Source organism: Marmota flaviventris, chromosome 12 (assembly GCF_047511675.1).
Source record: "Marmota flaviventris isolate mMarFla1 chromosome 12, mMarFla1.hap1, whole genome shotgun sequence".
In the NCBI taxonomy this organism is placed as follows: Eukaryota; Metazoa; Chordata; class Mammalia; order Rodentia; family Sciuridae; genus Marmota; species Marmota flaviventris.
In genome coordinates, this window is record NC_092509.1 from 97,654,567 (window position 1) to 97,676,888 (window position 22,322).

At 35.3% G+C, this 22,322-nt stretch overlaps 1 protein-coding gene across 3 annotated transcripts in view; it reads right to left on the reverse strand.

Moving 5' to 3' along the window:
- The window catches only part of Tor1aip1 (torsin 1A interacting protein 1), a 31,461-nt gene that overhangs the window by 7,021 nt on the left and 2,118 nt on the right, over nt 1–22,322 (reverse strand). For 2 of the 3 annotated variants that reach the window (XM_027935006.3, XM_027935004.3), the window contains exons 2-9: nt 21,550–21,627; nt 18,361–18,423; nt 17,118–17,162; nt 12,217–12,261; nt 10,826–10,912; nt 6,757–6,813; nt 4,071–4,112; nt 3,373–3,441 (exon numbers count right to left, since the gene is read on the reverse strand). In XM_027935006.3, the coding sequence (XP_027790807.1) occupies nt 3,373–3,441; nt 4,071–4,112; nt 6,757–6,813; nt 10,826–10,912; nt 12,217–12,261; nt 17,118–17,162; nt 18,361–18,423; nt 21,550–21,627 (486 nt within the window). The remainder of the gene's footprint in view (nt 1–3,372; nt 3,442–4,070; nt 4,113–6,756; nt 6,814–10,825; nt 10,913–12,216; nt 12,262–17,117; nt 17,163–18,360; nt 18,424–21,549; nt 21,628–22,322) is intronic. The other variant, XM_027935005.3, reaches the window with a different exon arrangement.

Sequence of the window (22,322 nt, forward strand, 5' to 3'; positions counted from 1 at the left end):
CGAGAATCTTAAATTTAAGGCCAACCTCAGTAACTCAGCAAACTCTATCTCAAAATAAAAAACCAAAAGGGCTAGGGATGTAGCTCAGTGATAGGGGAATCCTGGGATCAATACCCAGTACTGGGCAAAAAAAAAAAAAAAAAAGGAGGAGGAGAAGAAAGAAGAAAAAGGAGGAGGAGGAGGAAGAAGAAAGATGATAGAAGAAGAAAGGGGGAAGAAGAAGAAGAAGAAGAGAAAGAACAGAAGAAGAATAAGAGAACAAGGAGAAGTACAAGAAGAAAGAAGGAAAAGAAGAAATGAGAAAAAAGAATTCTAACTTCAAACTCTACTTTTTTATCCCTTCACATCAACTTAATAAACAGATTCCAAACCCATATACTAATGATCCGGTCTATTCATAGACATCTTCCCTATTCTCACTATTTTATCACCTGTAAACACAAAAAAGTGAAGAAGTGACTCCATCTTTCCCAAAGACTAGGATGTAAGCAGAAAACTGAACTGGGACCTTTTACCCAGGGAATTGGTGCTAACATGCAGTGACAATAAGGATCCAAAGTCCCAGTTCTTGAACACCCAAATTTTACTTTTCCCTCACCAAAGCAGGCAGAATGTGTAATAAAGAGGATTAATAATGAGATATGCAAACTGAATTGGAAAGCTAATAAAAAAGTTAAAAATGTCTTGGATTGAAGAGGAATCTATGATAAGGATCTTAAAAAAAATACCCCCCAAAATACACTGCTTTAAAAAAAAAAATGGTAGCCAACAAGAAGGCAAGGGCAAAAGACCATTTCAGTTCTAGACAATTGGAGAACTCATGTGGAGCAAGACTTCACAGCTAAAAAAAATGAATTGTGATCACTTAGGAAGTCATTGCAGTCTTCTTCTATTTCCATTGACAATATTTTTTTTAAAATTGTTTATTTATGTACTTATGTGGTGCTGAGAATCAAACCCAGTGCCTAAGACATGTCAGGCAAGTGCATTACCGCTGATCCATAATAGCCCCAGCCCCAACAATATTTTTTACCTGTGCATTACTCTATCTTAATGTTTTCATGTGGTTTAAAGTCTGAAAATTCTGTTACATGCATATTTCTAGTATGTTACTTCTATATAACTCTCAAAGCTCAATAGTGTACCTAGATATGGTAGAGGTTACAAGTATTTAAGCCATAATAAATATACTAACTTAAACCAAAATCAGAAGGCAAATAGAATTCTAAAAGTGAGCTATCAATTTGGAAACAAAAAAGGTTTCTTTGGCATTTCAATTAGATGTTCAATATAATTATTTTTCCTTTTGCATTGCACAGTGTCTCATTATTAGAAATAACAATACAAATACATTTTCTGCTGGGTACGATGGTGCACACCTATAATCCTCAGCTTGGGAGGCCAAGGCAGGAGAATCACAAGTTGAAAGTCAGCAACTTAGTGAGGCTCTAAACAACTCAGTGAAACCCTGTCTCAAAATAAAAAATAAAAAGGGCTAGAGATGTGGCTCAGTGGTTAAGTGCCCTTGGGTTCAATCTCTGGTACCAAAAAAAAATAATAATAATAAAAAAATTTTAAAAATCATTTTTTGCTAACAACGTGTACTAACTTCACTTATCTGGAAGTTGTTTAACTGCTACTCACTACCCAGAATGTATAGTTAAGAACTAAGAGGGCTGGGCTATAATAGCTCTGTGGCAAAATGCTTGCCTAGCATGTGTGAGGCACTGGGTTTAATTCTTAGCACTGCATAAACATAAAGTAAAGGCATGTTGTCCACCTATAACTACAAAAATAATTAAAAATAAAAGAAAGAACGAATGAACTAAGAAATCACATAAAAAGTCTCTGAATTTCTCTTGATATATATCCTGAAACTTATGCATTTTCACTTTCAAAGAGTATTTCAGGTTTTCAAATTGAATTTTCATTTTAAATTCTGGTTATAAACATAATTCTAATGAGATGAATAGTTAATATTTGGTTTCCCAACTATAATAGCTCAGAAAGAGCAAATTATAAGAGGAAATGGTCTTTTAATAGTAGGCACACATGGGCTGGGGTTGTGGCCCAGTGGTAGAGCATTCGCCTACCATGCATGAGGCACCGGGTTTGATCCTCAGTACTACATAAAAATAAAGATATTGTGTGCACCTATAACTAAAAAATAAATATTAAAAAAATAGTAGGCACACATAGCAATTAGAAAAAGATAGTCAAGGCCAGGTGCAGTGGCACATGCCTATAATCCCAGCAGCTTGGAAGGCTGACACAGGAGAAAATAGAGTTCAAAACCAGCCTCAGCAAAAGCGAGGCGCTATGTAACTTAGTAAGATCCTGTCTCTAAAATTGGGCTGGGGATGTAATTCAGTGGTTTAGTGCCCCTGAGTTCAATCCCTAGTACCCCCGTCCCCCAAAAATAAACTGCTTTTAAAAAAAAATGATAGCCAACAAGAAGGCAAGGGCAAAAGACCATTTCAGCTCTAGACAACTGGAGAACTCATGTGGAGCAAGACTTCACAGCTAAAAAAAATGAATTGTGATCATTATTAACTTTACTAATGGAAAGACAAAACCGAGGGGTTATCTAGTCTAATTTCAGTTAACCATTCCAGGAGCAAGAGACAGAGTAAAAAGGGGAGAGAAGATGAAGGTCATTTAAGACAGTGAGCATGTGTGGATTTTTTTATATAGTCAAGGTTTAATATGAACACATTTCTACAGAAATTATGATAGGCAATGAATTGGAAGTATTATCATTCTATCACATCAATTCATAGGTATTTCTTAAGTTCTGTCACATTTAATCCATCCTAAACCTAAACATGAAAATGCAATTTATGGATTTCAGCCCTTTTTATGTAAAATAATGGGTATGCAAATAAGTGGTTACTTTTATAAAGTCTCCTAAAAACAAAAAATAGGAATTGTCAAAAGTACAATTTCATTATTGTATAGATTGTTCTCTGCTGCTAGAATTGACAGCCTGACAAGCCTAGATCTACATCCACTGGTTTTCTCATATCACTTCCTATATTCTTTTCTTTTACTGTGGGGAAACATTATGGTTGTACATAATGAATGATGGGATTTGTTGTTACTTATTTGAACATACATAAAACATACGATATAATTTGAACATACAACAATATAATTTGGCCAATATCATTCCCTAGCACCTCCCCGACCATCTACATTCTATATTCTCTCATCTGACATCAGTTCAAGCAAATGGAAATTAAACTAGTAATCACAGCTGTCCTTTATTAGTGAACTCACAAACACCCCAAATGCTGATTTGAAGAATTAAATATTTTTGTATGCAGATAATAAAAAAAAACCATAGCAAATAACAGAGATTTATCTACTTACTTTGCATCTTAGTCCTCATTCTTACATTTTGTTCAATACACTCCTGAGGATTTTTTTGATATCCTGAGCCTGAAAGCAAATATACATATCAAAATATTATTTCACATAGTTTCTATGTCATAGTGCAGTGCTATATAATAAATCTATCAGAAAGGAAAAACAAAGTAGGGATGAAAACAATGAAAGTAACAGTTTCTTATGTAAAACATAATCTCAAAGCATTGTATCTGTAAAGATGACTTCTCATAGCAAAATAAGTAGTAAATAAATACATTGTCATCTAAGAGACAAAAACTACATACTACATAGTTTGCACTGGTCTATGAGAATTACTGAGTTTCAAAAGTACTTTGGTGGATTAAAAAAGCAAAGTGAGCTGGGTACAGTGGTGCATGCCTGTAATCCCAGCTGCTCGGGAAGCTCAGACAGGACGATTTTGAGTTCAAAGTCAGCCTCAGCAAAGGCAAGGTGTTAAGCAACTCAGTGAGATCCTGTCTCTAAATAAAATACAAAAAAGGACTGGGGATGTGGCTAAATGGTTGAGTGCCCCTGAGTTCAATCCCTGATTACCCCCGCCAACCAAAAAAAAAAAAAGCAAAGAGGGTGGAATGGTTTCAAATTATATTAGAATTTTCCATTGACAGAATAATGCAATGGGTTAGAACTGACTGAAAGAGAGCAGACTGCCAACCACTTACTCAGCACTGAAGTTTGCTTTTCTTGAGCTGTGAAGTCTTGATCTAAAACAGAAAACAGGAAAAAGGTCACAGAACCTTGGAAATAAAAAAAGATAAAACAGGGGCTGGGGTTGTGGCTCAGTGGTAGAGCGCTCGCCTCGCACATGCAAGGCCCTGGGTTCGATCCTCAGCACCACATACAAATAATAAATAAATAAGTTAAAAAAAAAATCACAGAGACATTTTGCTTGTTTACCATGTATATTATAAACAAACAAAACCAAACTTTTTATCACTACTCTCACACGTACACAATAAATGCACTCACCTAGCTTTTGTGAGGGCCTGGGTACCATCCCCAGCACTGTTGCTCCCCCACCAAGAGCCATACGGTGTTTAACAGTTTCAAGTATAATTTTGTTAAAAAATATTTTTAGTTGTAGATGAACATAATACCTTTATTTTATTATTATTATAATTATTATTTTGTTATTATTATTATTATTTAAGAATAAAAGACAATAACTTACTCTTGAAAATAAATATGCTTATGGTAAAATACCTCTGAATACATTTCCACATCACAGAGTAAATCTCACATGTAGTACCAAAGCATCATGGTAGATTAAAAAAGCAAAGTGAGCTGGGCACAGTGATGCATGCCTGTAATCCCAGCTACTTGGGAAGCTATCTATTTATCTATTCTTATGTGGTGCTGAGGATTGAACCCAGTGCCTCACATGTGCTAGGCAAGCACTCTACCACTGAGCCACAACACCAATCCCTCATGTATAATTTTATTTAATTCTTACACCTTATATAGAAGGTGCTATTAACCCTATTTTTTAAATAAGGGAAAACAAACTGATAATTTCCCCTAAGATTACATTCTAAAAGGAATGGGACTGAGATACAAATTCGGGCAGTCCAGAAGTATATGTCATATTATATAGAATGGTATGAACTATATATGCAAATTTGTGGGCACTGTAAAGTTAGCTTGGAAGTAAAAGATGCCACTTCAAGTTTAAAAGTGGTATTTAAGAATAACTGTAAAATGATGCAAGAGGATAATTAGAAAATAACATTACAACTATAACAAAGCAAATTTTAAAATCCACTAGAAGAAATGTATTACTTCTGTCCATTTATAATATACACAAATACCAATGTCAATATCAATGTCAAATTTTATTTATGCATCTGGGAGGCTGAGGTGTGAGGATTGTGAGTTCAAAGCCTGCTTTAGCAACCCTAGGCTCTAAGCAACTCAGTGAGACCCTGTTTCAACATAAAATATAAAAAGGGCAGAGGATGTGGGTCAGTGGTTAAGCAATCCTGGGTTCAATTCCTGGTACATCCCCCTGCCCCGCCTCAAAAGGCTAGGTATGTGATTCAATGGTAAAGTGCCCCTGGATTCAATCCCCAGTTTGGGGAGAGGGGGAGGAATTCTATGAACAGTGATTAGATCGATTTCCAACAATGTTTTCTTTAAAAGTAGTCTTATTTAAAAAAAAAGGGTATGGAAGAAAAAAGTTCTTGAAGACCTTACATACAAGGATATTTTCATTTAATTAATAAGTAACTCAGCTGGGCACAGAGGTGCATGCCTGTAATCCCAGTGGCTTGGGAGACTGAAGCAGGAGGATCATGAGTTCAAGGCCAGCCCTAGCAATTTAGTGAGGCCCTAAGCAACTCAGTGAGACCCTGTCTCTAAATAAAATACAAAAAAGGGCTGGGGATGTGGCTTAGTGGTTAAGTGCCCCTGAGTTCAATCTCCAGTACCAAGAAACAAAAAACAAACAAAAAAACCCATTAACAACAAAAAAAAGTAACTCAAATTCTGGGACTTATTTAAAAATGGAAAAAGAAAACAGTTATTTTCACTTAACCTAAGAAATACATATCCATTATAGATAATCTGCAAAATACAGACAATGATAAAATAAAAGAAAAATGTCAGGCTGGATGTGCAGCTCAGTGGTAGAGCACTTGCTTAGTACATAAAAGGCCCTGGGTTCAATTCCCAGTAGCATCCCACAAACATCTCCCCACAAAATGTTACCAATGTTCCTGTCATTCTGAACAAATCATTGTTACCATTTTAGTATATTACTTTCCAAAATTTTTTGACATATTTCCTCAACATCAGATCATAAAAATTGTCAGAATTGTAAGACTCAAACTATTGTAACAAAGTAAATGTAATTGATACATTTATATTTAACAAATCCCAGAAAGCAATAGGGTTTCCCCCCCCCCCACCTTGTTGTTTCTTTTTAAAATTCAAATTCAGATTTGAGTTTAGAGAAGAGTTAACTCAAAAGTGAAATCAAACTGGGTGCAGTGCTGCACACCTGCAATCTCAGCAACTTCAGAGACTGAGACAGGAGGACTAAGTTCATGGCCAGCCTCAACAATTTGGCAAAACCTGGTTTCAAAAAATAAATAAAAAAGGCCTAGATAGCTCAGTGGTAAAGTACCCCTGGGTTCAATCCTCAATACCAAAAATGGTGGGGGGGGGGAGAAAAGAAGGAAAGAAAAGTGAAATCAAAAAGTATAGAGATACTGGGTGAACTTTTTTAGCTTTTATCACATCTCTTTTTAATTTACATTAATTTGCAAAAGAAGATCTTCAAAAATAAGAATAACACTAATAGCATCTGACCACGCCCAAAGGTAGACCTCCAAACATTGCTTTACTTACTTTGTGATAATCTCCAAATTGATTCTGGATGTTGACCAGATGATCTGGTGGTTAGATCTAAAACATTAAAAAAAAAAAGAAAAAAGTACACTGTAAATTGTATTTAACTTTTTAAGTGCACATTTTACAAGAAAATAATGAATATTTAATCAAAAGATCAAAAATAGACAAACCACAGAGAATTTAACATTCAGGTACACAACTTATTTTAAAAAGTTTGTGTTTTCCCTATACACCACTTTAAAAAACTGTAAGATATAGAAAATGAAATTTCTGCATTAGAGAAAATTGGTTTTTCCCACATTTTTTAAATTGGTGTCTTATTATTGTACATAATAATGGGACTTATTGTTATCTATGTATACATTCACATAATATAACAATAAATTTGGCCAACATCACTCCCCAGCACTTCCCTCTACCTCCCGGCTCCCACTCCTTGGTCCCTTTCCTCTACTGATCTCCCTTTGATTTTCATGAGATCCACCCCCATCTTTTCTTTTTTCTCTCTAGCTTTTGCATGAGAGAAAACATAGGACTCTTCACCTTCTGAGTCCGACTTATTTTGCTTAACATAATGGCTATTTTCCTGCAAATGACATAATTTCATTTTTCTTTATGGATGAATAAAACTCCATTAGTGTATATACCACATTTTCTCTATCCATTCATCTGTTGATAAGACACCTAGGCTGGTTCCATAGTTTGGCTACTGTGAATTGTGCTACTATAAACATGATATGCACTTATCACTGTAGTATGATGACTTCAGTTCTTCAAGGATAAATACCAAGGAGTTAAGCTGGGTCATAAGGTGGGTCTGTGCCTAGTCATTTGAGAAACCTCCATACTGATTTCCATAGTGGTTGTACTAATTTACAATCCCACCAATGGTGTAAAATGTGTTAATTTTTCTCCACATACTCTTGGCATTTATTATTTGTATTCTTGATGACTGCCCTTCTGACTAGTGTGAGATGAAATCTCAGTGTAGTTTTGATTTGCATTTCTCTAATTGCTCATGATGCTGAACATTTTTTCGTATGCTTGTTGGCCATTTGTATTTTTTCTTTTGAGAACTGGCTGTTTCATTAGTTTGCCTGTTTATTAATTGGGTTATTTGATTTTTTGGTGTAAAGTTTTAAAAATTTCTTTAAATATCCTAGCTATTAATTCTCTTTTTTTAAGAGAGAGATTGAGAGAGGGAGGATTTTAATATTTTTATTTTTTTTTTAGCTTTCGGTGGACACATCTTTGTTTGTATGTGGTGCTGAGGATCAAACCCCGGCCGCAAGCATGCCAGGTGAGCACGCTACCACTTGAGCCACATCCCCAGCCCTATTAATTCTCTATCAGAAGAGTAGCTGGCAAAGATTTTGGACAAAATTTTCTTGCAACATTTTAAAATTTGTTTAATAATGGTCAGATTGGTATTTTGGAAACAAGCATTTGACACATCTGGCTAATTTTTGACAGTACACAACTTTTTCTTTCTTTCTTTCTTTTTTTAGTATACTACTCTTACTAAAAAAATTTTGAGCCTTGATCCTTGAAACATTTTTTCTTTAATTATTTTTTATTTATATATGACAGTGGAATACATTACAATTCTTATTACACATATAGAGCACAATTTTTCATATCTCTGGTTATATACAAAGTATATTCACACCAATTTGTGTCTTCATACATGTATTTTTTTAAATACCTTTATTGATTTATTTTTATGTGGTGCTGAGGATGGAACCCAGCACCTCACATGTGCTAGGGAAGCACTTTATCGCTGAGCTCCAGCCCTAGCCCACATACATGTACTTTGGATAATAATATCCATCACATTTTTTCTAACATTAAAACATGCATCACTGAAGTAATACACTAGTTAATATGTAATTTTTTTTTTCCAGTGCTGAGGACTGAACCCAGGGTCTTGCACAAGCTAGGCAAGTGTTCTACCACTGAGCTATATTATATCCCTGGTCCATGAGTTGTGTATATTATAAAATTAGACATTTTAAAAGAATGAAATTAAAAAATGTGAAATTTTAGTATTTTCTTCTTGTATTCCAGTGGATCTTCTTATAACTCTTTGGTGATGACTGGCCTAGAAGATGACCTTGGGAGACCAGTATTCTTTTTTTTTTTGGTACCGGGTATTGAACCCAAAGGCACTTAACCACTGAGCCACATCCCCAGCCCTTTTTTATATTTTATTTAGAGACAGGGTCTCACTGTTGGTTAGGGCCTTGCTAAGTTGCTGAAGCTAGCTTTGAACTTGAGATCCTCCTGCTTTAGCCTCCTGAGCCACGGGATTACAGTCATGTACCAATGCACCTGGCTCAGTATCTTAATATGCCTCAATGCTTTGTTCTTTACATGGAATTTTCTTCTGCATGTAGGTATGCACAAGAACTTATTAGATTTCTAAAGGGGTCACAGACATCGGTTATATAGTTCCAAAGTTATATGCTTGTAGGCAGTGAACTACTGGCTATACAAATGGCTTAATTTCAAATTTTTAGAGCTCAATGTATACATATATAAAAACTAATAATAGTGCTTATTATAAATGTTCACAATGTACCAGATACTAAGTGTTCTGAATGTGAATTAATTTAATCTTCACAACACAGATGTTGGGGGCCACAGCCAAGTCGGGATGGCATGGCATTTTTGCCAGAACGGGAGTGGTTGAGAGGTGATGCCAGCAAGCCATTGAGATGATGATGGTTATGTTAAGCTGTGTATTCAATTGTATATTAGACCCCTGCCTGGGGAGTTCGTGCTTTGGTTGGGGAAGTGCTGGAGGAGGTTGGTTAGAGCTTGGTGCTGATAATGCCAAGGTCGCGGGTTCGATCCCATACGGGCCACCAAATGCCGCAGACTGGCTGGGCACAAATCACGAGCCACTCAAGCAGGAACAAACTTTATTTCCGAACTCCCTTGGCCACACACGCGGCCTTCTCCTGGGACACACCACACACCAACCGGAAATCCCTCCTCCAGCACTTCCCTAACCAACACGAACTCCCCAGGAATCCCTGGAACTCCAAAGTAGCAGGCCTAGGCGGACAGCAGGGGTCTAATATACAATTGAATACACAGCTTAACATAACCATCATCATCTCAATGGCTTGCTGGCATCACCTCTCAACCACTCCATTCTGGCAAAAATGCCATGCGTCATCCCAACTGGGCTGTGGCCCTCCACACGGGTTAGAAAACTGAGAAACATAGAAATTAAGCAATTAACTGAGGGTATGTACACCAAGTAAGTGAAGAATTGGAGGGATTGTGGCTCCAGAGGCCATGTTCTTAGCCACTTAGAAATGTTACATAGCTTCTTTTAGGATTTCTCTATCAATTAAGAATGAAGGAAAGAAAATGAGGAAGAGTGGGAAATATACAGAATACCAAATGCCCATAAACCAGATTATGGGTTTTAAAATTTTTTGCAGTGCTGGGAACTGAATGCAGGGCCTTATGCATTCTAGGCCAATCTTATAGGCTTATTTTTTAAAGGAATGATGAAGTAACTCATAGGAATTACAGAAATTCTCATGAGTTAGGTAAGGGGAAAGACAATTACTTTTCTGTGGGACTAAAATATAAAAGTACTCATTACATCCTCTTAATACTCAAATTAGTTTTATTCTCTATTTAATCAGCAACTGTCATTACATCACTAACTTGGTATGAATTTGAATAATCCAGAGAAAAGTGGTTATCTATGAATATTAAAACTTCCTTAAAAACTAAGTAACACTCCTGATAGTGTGGGATGTTCCAATGTCCATGTGACTAATTTCTTTGTAAAATTCAAATACAACAGGTAATTCTTTTTTGAGTACAAAAATATCTTATTTTCCTTAAATAACTATACAGGCTAAAAGTGATTTACTTAGCTAGTTACTATATGTATATGGAATGAGTAATTTTAATAAGTATTAAGGGTTTTTAATAAAGAAATTCAGAAATTTTTTTTAAAAAGCAAATGTTAAAATACATTTATGTTTTAACTAAAAAAATAATTCCTGAGAAGACTCATATGTATATAAAGCAAGGTTACCTCTAGATTCAACAGAATCCCCGGATTTGACCTTAACAGCAGTGATGTCACTGTAAGAGCTGTCTTGATCATCATCTTCGGTTTCTCCTAAAGAGAATAACGTATTGGTATAGTATTTATTCTAAAGCTTATAAGGTCTGCATTAAAAAAACAAACAATGCAACATTAAAATGAAGGCTTTTAAATTTCAGATATGGAATTTTCATTTATTATGCTTACTATTTTGAATCACAAATTTCCAAGTGAGTTCCACTTGTTTGATGTTCTTTAAGATACATAAGTATTTCCTAAACAAACAAACATTCAGCTTACTAGCTAAAAGAGTATACTCTGAGGCTTTAATGTAGAGTAAAAAATTAACAGCTAGGCTTGATGGTGCACACTTGTAGTTACACCAATGGGAAAAGCTGAGGAAGGAGGATTGTAAGTTCAAGTCCAGCCTGGACAACTTAGTGAGATTCTACCTCAAAATAAAAATTTTTTAAAAAAGGGGGCTGGGGATGTAGCTCAGTGGTAGTGGCACCTCTGGCATCAATCCTCAGTACCACAAACACCCACACACAAAAATCAAAAACAACAGATGAGTATTAAATAATGGAAAAAATTTATTTTAGGGAGGGAAAACTACATACATATAGTTAACATGTAATTAAATTCACACACAATTACTGTACAGATGTGTATTTATTTATAAGTGTGTGTTTAGGGGGTAATGTACACACACCTACACACAAACCTTTCAGAATACAGGTGACTAATTTCAGATTATGTGGCTTAAAAATGAACAAAATTTTATATATGTACTTTTAAAACACTGACGAGTTATGAGAATTTGGAAAAGTGATTATTTTAATACCATAATCAAAGGCTAACACATGCCAGAAATGGAAAATATTATTTCTGTTTAAAATTAACTCAAAAGACAAAAAGATGCTTAAAATATACATAAGGGGCTGGAGGTATAGCTCACTGGCAGAGCACCTAGGTTTTATCCTTAGCACTGCAATTAAAAAAAAAACAAATGACAGGGGAGGCTGAGGCAGGAGGATCAAGAGTTCAAAGCCAGCAACAGCAAGGTACTAAGCAACTCAGTGAGACCCTGTCTCTAAATAAAATACAAAATAGGGCTGGGCATATGGCTCAGTGGTTGAGTGCCCTGAGTTCAATCCCCAGTACCTCAAAAAACAAACAAACAAAAATATTTAGGGTTCTCATCATTCATTCTATCCCATTATATTCTGGTTTAACAGTTTAGATATGTATTAATTTTTTTTTTCCAGAAGAAAAAGACACTATTTTCTGTTCTTACCTCTTACATATTTATTAAAATTGCTTCTAATGTGAAGAAAAAGTCTTAAGATTATTTTGCATGATATTTAAAAAGAGAATACCTTCTTCTTCGGAAAAATTGACCTTCTGTAAGACACTGGCCGCTTCTAGAAAAGAAAAGCATATATATAAAACTTCAAAAGCTATTGCTTAGGAATTAATAAGAGCATACAGTTTTTTTTTTCTTGGTACTGAGGATTGAACTCAGGGGCACTCGGCTAAATCCCCAGCACTTTTTTGTATTTTAGTGCCTCGCTTTTGCTGAGGCTGGCTGTAAACTTGCGCTCCTCCTGTCTCAACTTCCTGAACTGCTGGGATTACCGGAATGTGCACATTCCGGTAATAAATATTTTTTAAATAAATATTTTTTTCTGTTAAATCACAAAGAATCTACCATTTCCATCTAGCTATTTTAGAAACGAGTCTGATACAGATTAGAATCAGAAATAAAGTATTTATTTTCTCCTGAGTTATAGGTCTATTTGTCAACTAAAATATAACTTTTGTGTGCAGGAAACATTAAATTCTACATTGACAAATAGTTTAGTCTCTATAGGTTTATGCATTCTCATTCTCCTATTTGCTAGATTTCCTAAGTCCCTTGAGAAGTCTCCCTTTCCACCACTCCAGCTGAACTGACAAGCCAAGTCTTTAGTGCACTGGTGTATCCAAAAAGGAAGAAAGAAAGGTTAAAAACCTTTCTCTCGTTCCAGCAAGGCCATGTATATCCCTGTTTCTTAGAGAAAAAGGGAATTCAAATAAAAACAGATGAACAAAACTTATGATAGTTTAAAGACAGTATTTTTACATAGGCTATTCTGAATTTTTTTTAAATAAAGGGAAATCTACCCAAATGGAGGCATTAATATGATTAGCCTAAAATACTGAAAAGACCCAAATAGAGAAGTAGCAGTGTGATTCAAACTTCAACAAAGCTAGAGAATATTTCTTTTCAGTGTTTTTCTTTACTGGCTTTACCTGTTTTCTTTCTTTCTTTTTTTTTAAAGAGTGTAAAAGTTGTCACTATCAAACCTAAACAAGATGGAGCCAGGAGGCCATTAAGGAAGGTCCTTCATGCATGTATGCTTAAGATAAGAACTATATTATAATCAGTCTCTTACACCACAAAAATTCCAGTGTAGTCACTTCCATAAAGACATCTCTCTAGCAACAGCCAGAGTTACCAACGAGTAATCACCAACTCCTGCAACAGTTCTCGTAGCCAAGGCTTATTTCAAAGCAGCTCACATGGACTTCTCACGTCTTTAAAATTTTCCTCATGCCCCAGCCCCCTTTAGTTATACTCATGGTCCGCCATACAGTGCACATCCTGGACTACAATTCCTTGTGATTTTCAAATAAACTCTGTTTTGGAGAGTTGTTCTCTCTTGCCCATTTTAGGTTGATGAGGGAAAATAGGAGTGTGGAAAGCAACTGCTAACGCATTATATGATGAATTTGGAAAAAAAAATTTCACATCAATTTAATTGTTTTTCTTTGTCATTAGATCATGTACTCTTTAGCAGAAAACTTTCTTGGCTCTTTATGGTCCAAGTATTCAGGTAAGTACCTGACACACGGAAGGTGGTTAAAAAGAAATATTTATTCAATAAGTGAATAGATTTTATGATAACAAAATTTAACATTTTTTCCCTTTTGTGGTACTAAGGATGGAACCCAGAGTCTTGCACATGCTGGATGAGTGCTTTACCACTGGCCTACATCTCAAGCCCCAAATAAAACTTTTAAGTTAAGACTTTTGCCAATATATCTCTGATAATGATAAATAACAATAATTAGCAACTTAAGAAAAATAACCTGAAATTGGTTCTCAATAATTTGATTTCATGCAAGTTTTAAAACATTCAATCTATTTCCATATTTTTAAAGTGATCTACAAACAATGTACAGATAAATATATCTGATAATGAGTCAATAGTATCTATGACTTTCTACATTTTAATTTCATTTCCCTATTTTGTTATTCAGCTTCCTTTAATTTCAAGTTGGTTGCTACATGCAGAGGTTAAAGCATTAAAAACGTGTTGTTTTCTAAAAGGTGTGAAGGAGGCACATGCCTGAAATCCAGCAACTCAAGGCCAGCCTCAGCAATTTAGTGAGACCTTTAAGAATTCATACTCGGGGTCTCAAAATTTTTTTTTGAATTTTTTAATATTTATTTTTTAGTTATTGGCGGACACAACATCTTTGTTTGTATGTGGTGCTGAGGATCGAACCCGGGCCACATGCATGCCAGGCGAGCGAGCTACCGCTTGAGCCACATCCCCAGCCCCCAGTGTCTCAAAAAAAAAAAAAAAAAAACCAGAAAGAAAAAGGACTGAGGATGGCTCAGGGGTAAAGCACCCCTGTATATAAATAAAGAAGTTAAAAATTATAATAATAAAAGGCAGTAGTTGAGTGGTAAAGCTGGGTTAAATCCTCAGTACAAAAAAAATTAAAAATTTGAAAGTAGGTATTATTCTTTCTTATGTTCATATAGAAGCTGTGAGAAGCTAAAATTCTATTTGAAGCAAAAATATAATGTCTTTAATAAAAAATTAAGAGAAATTATAAAGGTTGTGGATTTAACAAATAGACAAATGGTAGTAAACCACACTGTGAATAGGTGTGACCTTCTTATCATCATCAACGGATTAGGAAAAGCTACTTTCAGAAGTCCTAGGTCTTGGTTTAAGAACAGATCACTTATAATCATCTCTTGTGGAGACCATCCACTAAATGTACCACTTTCTTTTGCTTAGCCAGACTCTTTAAAGGAATACAAATTCCAGGTATATCTCAGTTTGTCAGACTCATAAAAGTACCCAGACTCATAAAAGTACCCAAGGATGAAAGCCCAGGTTCCCAAAGCATCTACATTTCTAACATTTCTTTCTTTCTTAATTGGTATTGGGGATTTAACCCAGGGCTGCTTTACCACTGAGTTAAAAATCCCAGTCTTTTTTTTTTTGAGAAAGGGCCTCACTATGTTGCAGAGGCTGGCCTCAAACTTGGAATCCTCCTGCTTTAGTATCCCAAGAGTCACTGTGATTAGAGACATGTCCCACCACATCTTCCGATTCCTAGAGACTTATGAGATGTGCTTGGTGTGGAGAAAGCCGGGTACTCAAGAAAACATAAACTTTATTTACTCTATGTTCTCAAAAAAACATAAACTTTATTTACTCTATGTTTTATCTGGGGACAAAGATACGAAAATATAATAAATGTAACAGCAATTCTTTTTCAAAGGAAGACTAGATAGAACACAGGAGTCATTGTCTTCTTTGTTCCTGCGCAATCAGTACAACCTAGTAAAGAGTGTTGTAATAAAGATATATTCAGCAAAATAGAAAGTCCTGAATTTACTCTTAGAATAAATAAAATGGCAACTTGGGTGATTTAATGTCTTTGTTACCATCATCAGTATAAATCAGGAATCAGCAATTTTTCTGGGGGGGGCGGGGAGTACCAGGGATGAAGCTCAAGGGCACTTAACCACTGAGCCACATCCCCAGCCCTATTTTGTATTTTATTTAGAGACAGGGTCTCACTGAGTTGCTCAGCACCTTGCTTTTGCTGAGGCTGGCTTTGAACTCACTATCCTCCTGCCTCAGCCTCATGAACTGCTGGGATTACAGGCATGTACTATGGCACCTGGACAAATTTTTTCCATAAAGAGCCACACAGTGGTTGTGGCTTAGTGGCAGAGCACTTGCCTAGCACGTGTGTGGTACTGGGTTTAATTCTCAGCACCACATTAAAATAAAGGTCTATTGACAACTAAAAAAAGAAAAAAGGGCCACACAGTAAATAGTTTAGACTTTTTGAAGCACATAAAGTCTCTGTCACATGTTTTTTGTGGACATGTAAAATTGTCTCACTACATTGCTCAGGCTGATCTTGATCTTGAACTCTTGGACTCAAGCAGTTCACCTGACTCAGCCTCACAAGTAGCTGGGATTATAGGCCTGAGCCTACACACCTAACTTTGAAAGTACTTTTAAAGTTAAGTTTCTATTATAAAATGATTTCTAAGTCTAGCATGCAAAGTAAGAATGTTAGGTTATTTCAGCTCCAAGTTCTCTTCCAATTAAGAATCTATAGCTTAAAAAACTGCTTTTTAGGGTTGGGGCTGTAGCTCAATGGTAAAGTGCTTGCCTTGAACATATAAGGCACTGGGTTCAATCCTCAGATCCACATAAAAATAAATAAAGATACTGTGTGTTCATCTACAACTAAATAAATATTTAAAAAACAAAACAAAACAAAAAAATCATGCTTTTTGAGACAAAACTTGAGAAACTCTGGTGGGAAAAATATATAAAATACGCTGCATACTACAAGGATCATTTTCAGTACCCAAATACTATAAGTCCCTAAGTCTCTAAAGAAATCATCAGCCTGAGCTTAAGTGAAAAATGAATTTAATATAGAGGAAGTTGCAACTATAGCAACCACATATTACTTAAGAAAAATGAAAGTTCCTTCTTTTTGCCTTAAAACTAAGTCCAATTATATTCAATGTAGATTCACTTAAAGCCACAGATTCTGGAATCTCATATCCTATATGAAGGCAAAAAAAAAAAGAATTTAAGGTAGTTCAACAAACATGGGAAAGAACACTGCACTTTTAATGAAAAACATTTCAAACTTACTTCCTACATCAAGAGAAAAACTATAATACGTAAGTTGATATATTCTTTTTGTCAACAGTATGAATTTAGCAAAGGCTAATAAAAACTATTTTGATTTGCTATTTTATGCTCTCATATAAATTAAAAAATTAAAGATTCAATTTCAGATAGAATGAAAATCAAGACTACTACAGCAGGTCAATGTCACAGGACAGTGTGCCACAAGCAGAGATAATGAACAAAGTAATATTCTCAAGCGACTAATAAAATATATGTTCTCTTGTATTCTGACAAATACAATTTATAAGAATTAGAGAAACACTAACCTACTTCACTCATTTTAGTATTTCCATTGGTTTTGTAAGTTGAATCTGCAAGACAGAAAGTAAGAAAATGATTAGAGCTGTAAAGGAAATGCATCACATGGTTTTTTACCACAGGCTCAAACCTTGACAGATCTTTATCATTCTGACCCTAAAAGAATAACAAATTTTATACAAAACAAAAATCATGATTTTTTTCTTAAAGGGATAAGAAGCAATAGAAAGCTAATGAAAAGATTAACAAGTTTCCTTTTGTTCCTCGATACAGCATCCTTCACCATCAATAACACAGAAAACAAAATAGATGTGTGGAGTGATCTTACTGGTTTTCTTTCACTGTCATGAAATCCATTTAAGGGCAATACCTTTTAAGGTTTTAGTCAAAAAGAAATGTAATTGATATGGAGAAATTTTATAGCCCATATCACAAAATCTCAGTCTTGAATTTTTTATTAGCAGTATATTGGGAAGGATAGAAAGTCCTTGACTCAATTTAAAAGCATCATGTTAGCACAAAAGAACCATAGCCACGTATAAGAAAAATTTCTTTAAAAAGATCAGGGAAAGACAGGTGTGGTGGTGCACCCCTGTAATTCCAGCAACTTGAGAGGCTGAGGCAAGAGGATTACAAGTTCAAGGCCAGCCTTGGCAACTTAGTGAGGCCCTAAGCAACTTAGTGAGACCCTGTCTCAAAATTTAAAAAAAAAAAGGGCTTGGGATGTAGGTCAGTGGTAGAGCACTTCCTTAGCATGTGCAAGGACCCGGGTTCAATCCCTAGCATGGTGAAAAATAAAATAAAAAGGACTGAGGATGTAGCTCAATGGTAAAGCACCCTTGGATTCAATTTCAAGTACTAAAAAAACAAAAACAACAAATCAAAAACCAGGAACTTTTTTATATACTAATACGGAAAGATATCTCAATACACGTGAAATAAAACTAAAAGCAAACAACAAGAAGGTGTAAAGTACTATGTATTGGGTCAAAATTTTGTGTTTGGAAAAGGAGAAAAATTATACACATGAATTTCCTTAACCCTCCCCAAAAAATCTTTGGAAAATACATAAGAAACTGACATTGGTTGGCTAATGAAACTGGGTGGTTAAAGGACAACAGAAAATGAAAAGTCTCCCTGCATCTATCTATAGTAAATCTGAGTTCTTAACCTTATGAATATATGCAGTATTCAAAAAACAAAACTGTATTTATAAAAAATCTTAAACCAACAAACAAAATGATCTCTTACCAGATCTTGGGCTTCTTAGAGGGGGTCTACATAGGCTAATCACAGGATCTTCACTTGCCACTGCTACAGGAAGAGAAACAGTTAAAAAATATAAAAATGTGGAAAATAGTTGATTTATTATGCAATCATCCCTTTATTTAGTTAACAAAGATTTATAAACCTTTTCATCATGCTAAAAAACTAAAGACAAGTTTTCTCTAAGTGACAACTCTTGTGAACTAGTAACCATAGTGAACTAGAGATGTTTCTTGCCATATAAAATTCTTTGTCTTGGAGAACTTTGCCATTTTTCTCAGTATACCACACTGTACCAAAGGAAAGGAATACTAAATAAAACTTCTAAATTGCTTAATTAAGAACCAAAATCTGTACTATAGCACCAACTAAATTATCTATTCCATTCATAATTTACCTTACTGTGGATTATTGATGATATATTTTCATCTTACAGTTGATTTAATAATCTACTCCAGCCAACTATATAACCCTGGGTATGTTCAGGAAATGCAAAGTCTACTTTTTTTTTTTTTAGTTCTCGGCGGACACAACATCTTTGTTTGTATGTGGTGCTGAGGATCGAACCCGGGCCGCACGCATGCCAGGCAAGCGCGCTACCACTTGAGCCACATCCCTAGCCCCGCAAAGTCTACTTTTAAATAAGATGTCACTGTTAGACATAGTTCATGTCAGTCTATGGGTTTAATGACGCAGGATTTCGGGGAAGTTAGTTTCATTAAACAACATGCTAATTTTCGTCTAGAAAGCTACACATAAAGTATGCTTTCTCAGAGGGCCCCATACAGTATAATATAAAACCCAATATATATATCCTAAATTTGGATTATGTTGTTTTGTTTCAATCATTTCTATAAAAAAAGCATGGTTTTGGTTCTGTTTGAAAGCTGCAAAAATAGACAGGCATAGTGCTGCATGCTTGTAATCCTAGTGACTTGGGAGGCAGAGGCAGAAGGATGGTTCAAGACCAGCCTGGGCAACTCAGCAAGATCCTGTCTCAACATAAAATTTAAAAAGGGCTTGAGGCTGGGTTGTGGCTCAGTGGTAGAGCACTTGCCTTGCACGTGTGAGGCACTGGGTTCGATCCTTAGCACCACATACAAACAAATACTTAAGATATTGTGTCCATCTACAATTTAAAAAATATTTTTTTTTTAAAAAAGGGCTTGGGATGTAGCTCTGAGTTACAGCACTTGCCTAACATGCTGTGGCCCAGGTTTAATTCTCAGTATGAAAAGAGAAAAACTGGAAAAAACACATTCTAGAACTCTGATGATCCCCCTAAATCTTTCAATTCTAAGATTCTATGAAATAGCTATTTGGTTGTTAGCATTTCACATATCAGGCATTTAGAAAACACACACTAGTACACATATATGATAATATACACTAAAAGTAAACCTTGTACATATGTTGATGAAGGGGCAAATTTTACTTACTAATTACTCCCAATATTACAAATACCTTTTGTATTTATACTTTTTTGTACCAACTTTTTTGGTTTAATTCAAACCTAAAGCTCAAAATCCATTTGTTGTTGAGCTGTTAAAAAAATCTACAGACATCAATTACTATCTTTAGTTCCCATCTATTCATTTAAGAAGCTTTTCCTGTGTGTTCTACTATATACACAGCCCTTGGTAACATATTTGAAGGAGACAGAGTACCAGAGAGAGGTATAAAAAAAATAAAATAGCAAATACCCTTCTTTGGGTAGAAGTTTCCTTCCCTTGTCTGCTTTGCTCATCACTACACCCTCAGCATCAAGTGTGGGAACTGGCATAAAGCAGGTGCTCAACATTTTACAAACATCTCTTATAAACTACCATGAGAGGAGGCGGGGAAAAAGCCTTATCATTTGTATGTTCTATAGTGTACAAAGTGATTTCACATGGACTCTTTTTTCCAGTGGTCCTGTGAGTTACACAGGGCAAGTAATACAGCTATAAAAGCCTGAGGCTTCAGGTAGGTGGGTAAAGCATAAAGGTGTGTTTATCTGAAACTGAACTACAACCAGACATACTTTATTCTAAATTGAGAATAGAATAGTTCAAATTATAAAGAATAATTGTAATAGAAGTAACAGATAAATAAATCAGGATTTGGGCAATAAAAACCAGGGATGGCATGGTGGTGCACACCTATAATCCCAGAGACGCAGGAGGCTGAGGTAGAAGGATTGAAAGTTTCCTGAAAGCCTCAGCAACTTAGTAAGATTCTAAGCAACTTAGTGAACCTGTGTCTCAAAATAAAAAAGGGTGTAGCTCAGTGGTAAAACACCCCTTGGTTCAATCACTAGTATTAAAAACAACCACAACCACAACAACAACAAAACCCAGGGATGATCAGTTTCAATAGGTCTTATGAAATTTTCTTGTTATCAAGAAAAGCAAACTGAAAATAAATGAAAAAACTGAGGCATTAATAAACTAAATTGAACCTGGGTCTGAATTTTGGCTGTTAGACATCACACGATCTTAATTAAGAGAAGAATCTTAGATGCTTTGAGCTTCAGTTTTCTAATCTATAAAACGTGTATAGTTAAGTGCATAACTGTAATCACAGCTACTTGTAAGGCTGAGGAAGGAGGATGGAAAGTTTGAGGCCAGCCTGGGCAACTTAACAAGATCCTGCCTCAAAAATAAAATAAAAACGGCTGGGAGTGTAGTGTAGCTCACTGGGAGAGCATTTGCCTAACATGCTCAAGGTCCTGGGTTTAATCACCGGTACCAGCAAACAAAAGGGTATAATATCTATCCTGCAAGGTTATAAGAATTAGTATAGGGCTGGGGATGTGGCTCAAGTGGTAGCGCGCTCGCCTGGCATGCGCGGGGTGCTGGGTTTGATCCTCGGCACCACATAAAAATAAAATAAAGATGTTGTGTCCACCGAAAACTAAAAAATAAATATTAAAAAATCCCACCTCTCTCTCTCTCTTAAAAAAAAAAAAAAAGAATTAGTATATACAGAGTGACCGGTACTTTGAGTGCATACTGAAAGATCCACCTTTTCTTTTCTGGACACATTCCTATATTGTTTAAGTCAATGAACTGACACAGAATGACCCACGAAACTAAAGGAAGTATGACTTGGGATCCTTGATGAACACTTGATAAATCTATACTTCAAAAAGTTCACAAGTAAGGAGAAAAACAAAAAATTAACTATTTTTACCTGGAGCCTCTTGTGTTCTCCTGACAGTTTTCTTTGAGACTGTCTGGCTTATAACAGTTTGGTAAGATGTTTCGTCCTCTAAAAGAACAGACATGACTAAAGTTAAAATTCTGGGTAAAGGAACCTCAGAGATCATTACAGATTATGACTATTTAACAGCAACATATAAGCAGAGAATGCAGGTATTCGTGTATATTTAGGAATGTGAAATCAAGTTCACCAAAACTTTGGAATTAAACTAGTCAGAACTCCTCTAAAGACAGAGAATAACTAATTCATCAAATATATCAACTATTCACCACTGATGTTTTCAAACCAAAATATATTACTTTAAAAAATTTAAATGATGGGCTTGAGTGCAAAAAAAAAAAAATGATGTGGGAGAAAGTAAATGGAAAAGTGATAAATGTTTAAATCCTTACAGATTTGCTAAAATAGAGGCAAATTCCTTTAAAAAAAAAAAAAAAAAAAAGTTAGCCTAAGTAAGGTACCAGGTGGGAGTCAATACAATGTAACATATATTTACATTGCTTCCCAGGTGCAAAAGCATTTTTCCAGGTACTAAAAGATACAGAAATTAACACAAGCCCTTAAGTAATCTCACTATCAGTACACATGATAGGATCCTTGTCTTCAAGAAGTTTGTCATCTTAAACACACACACTAAACTATCTGGTTATACCCAAAAGTAACTTACATATGTAACAAAGTTTCCAAAATCAACAAGATTTCAAATGTGTCAGCACTCTGTCATCAGGTCAACTTGCAGCATA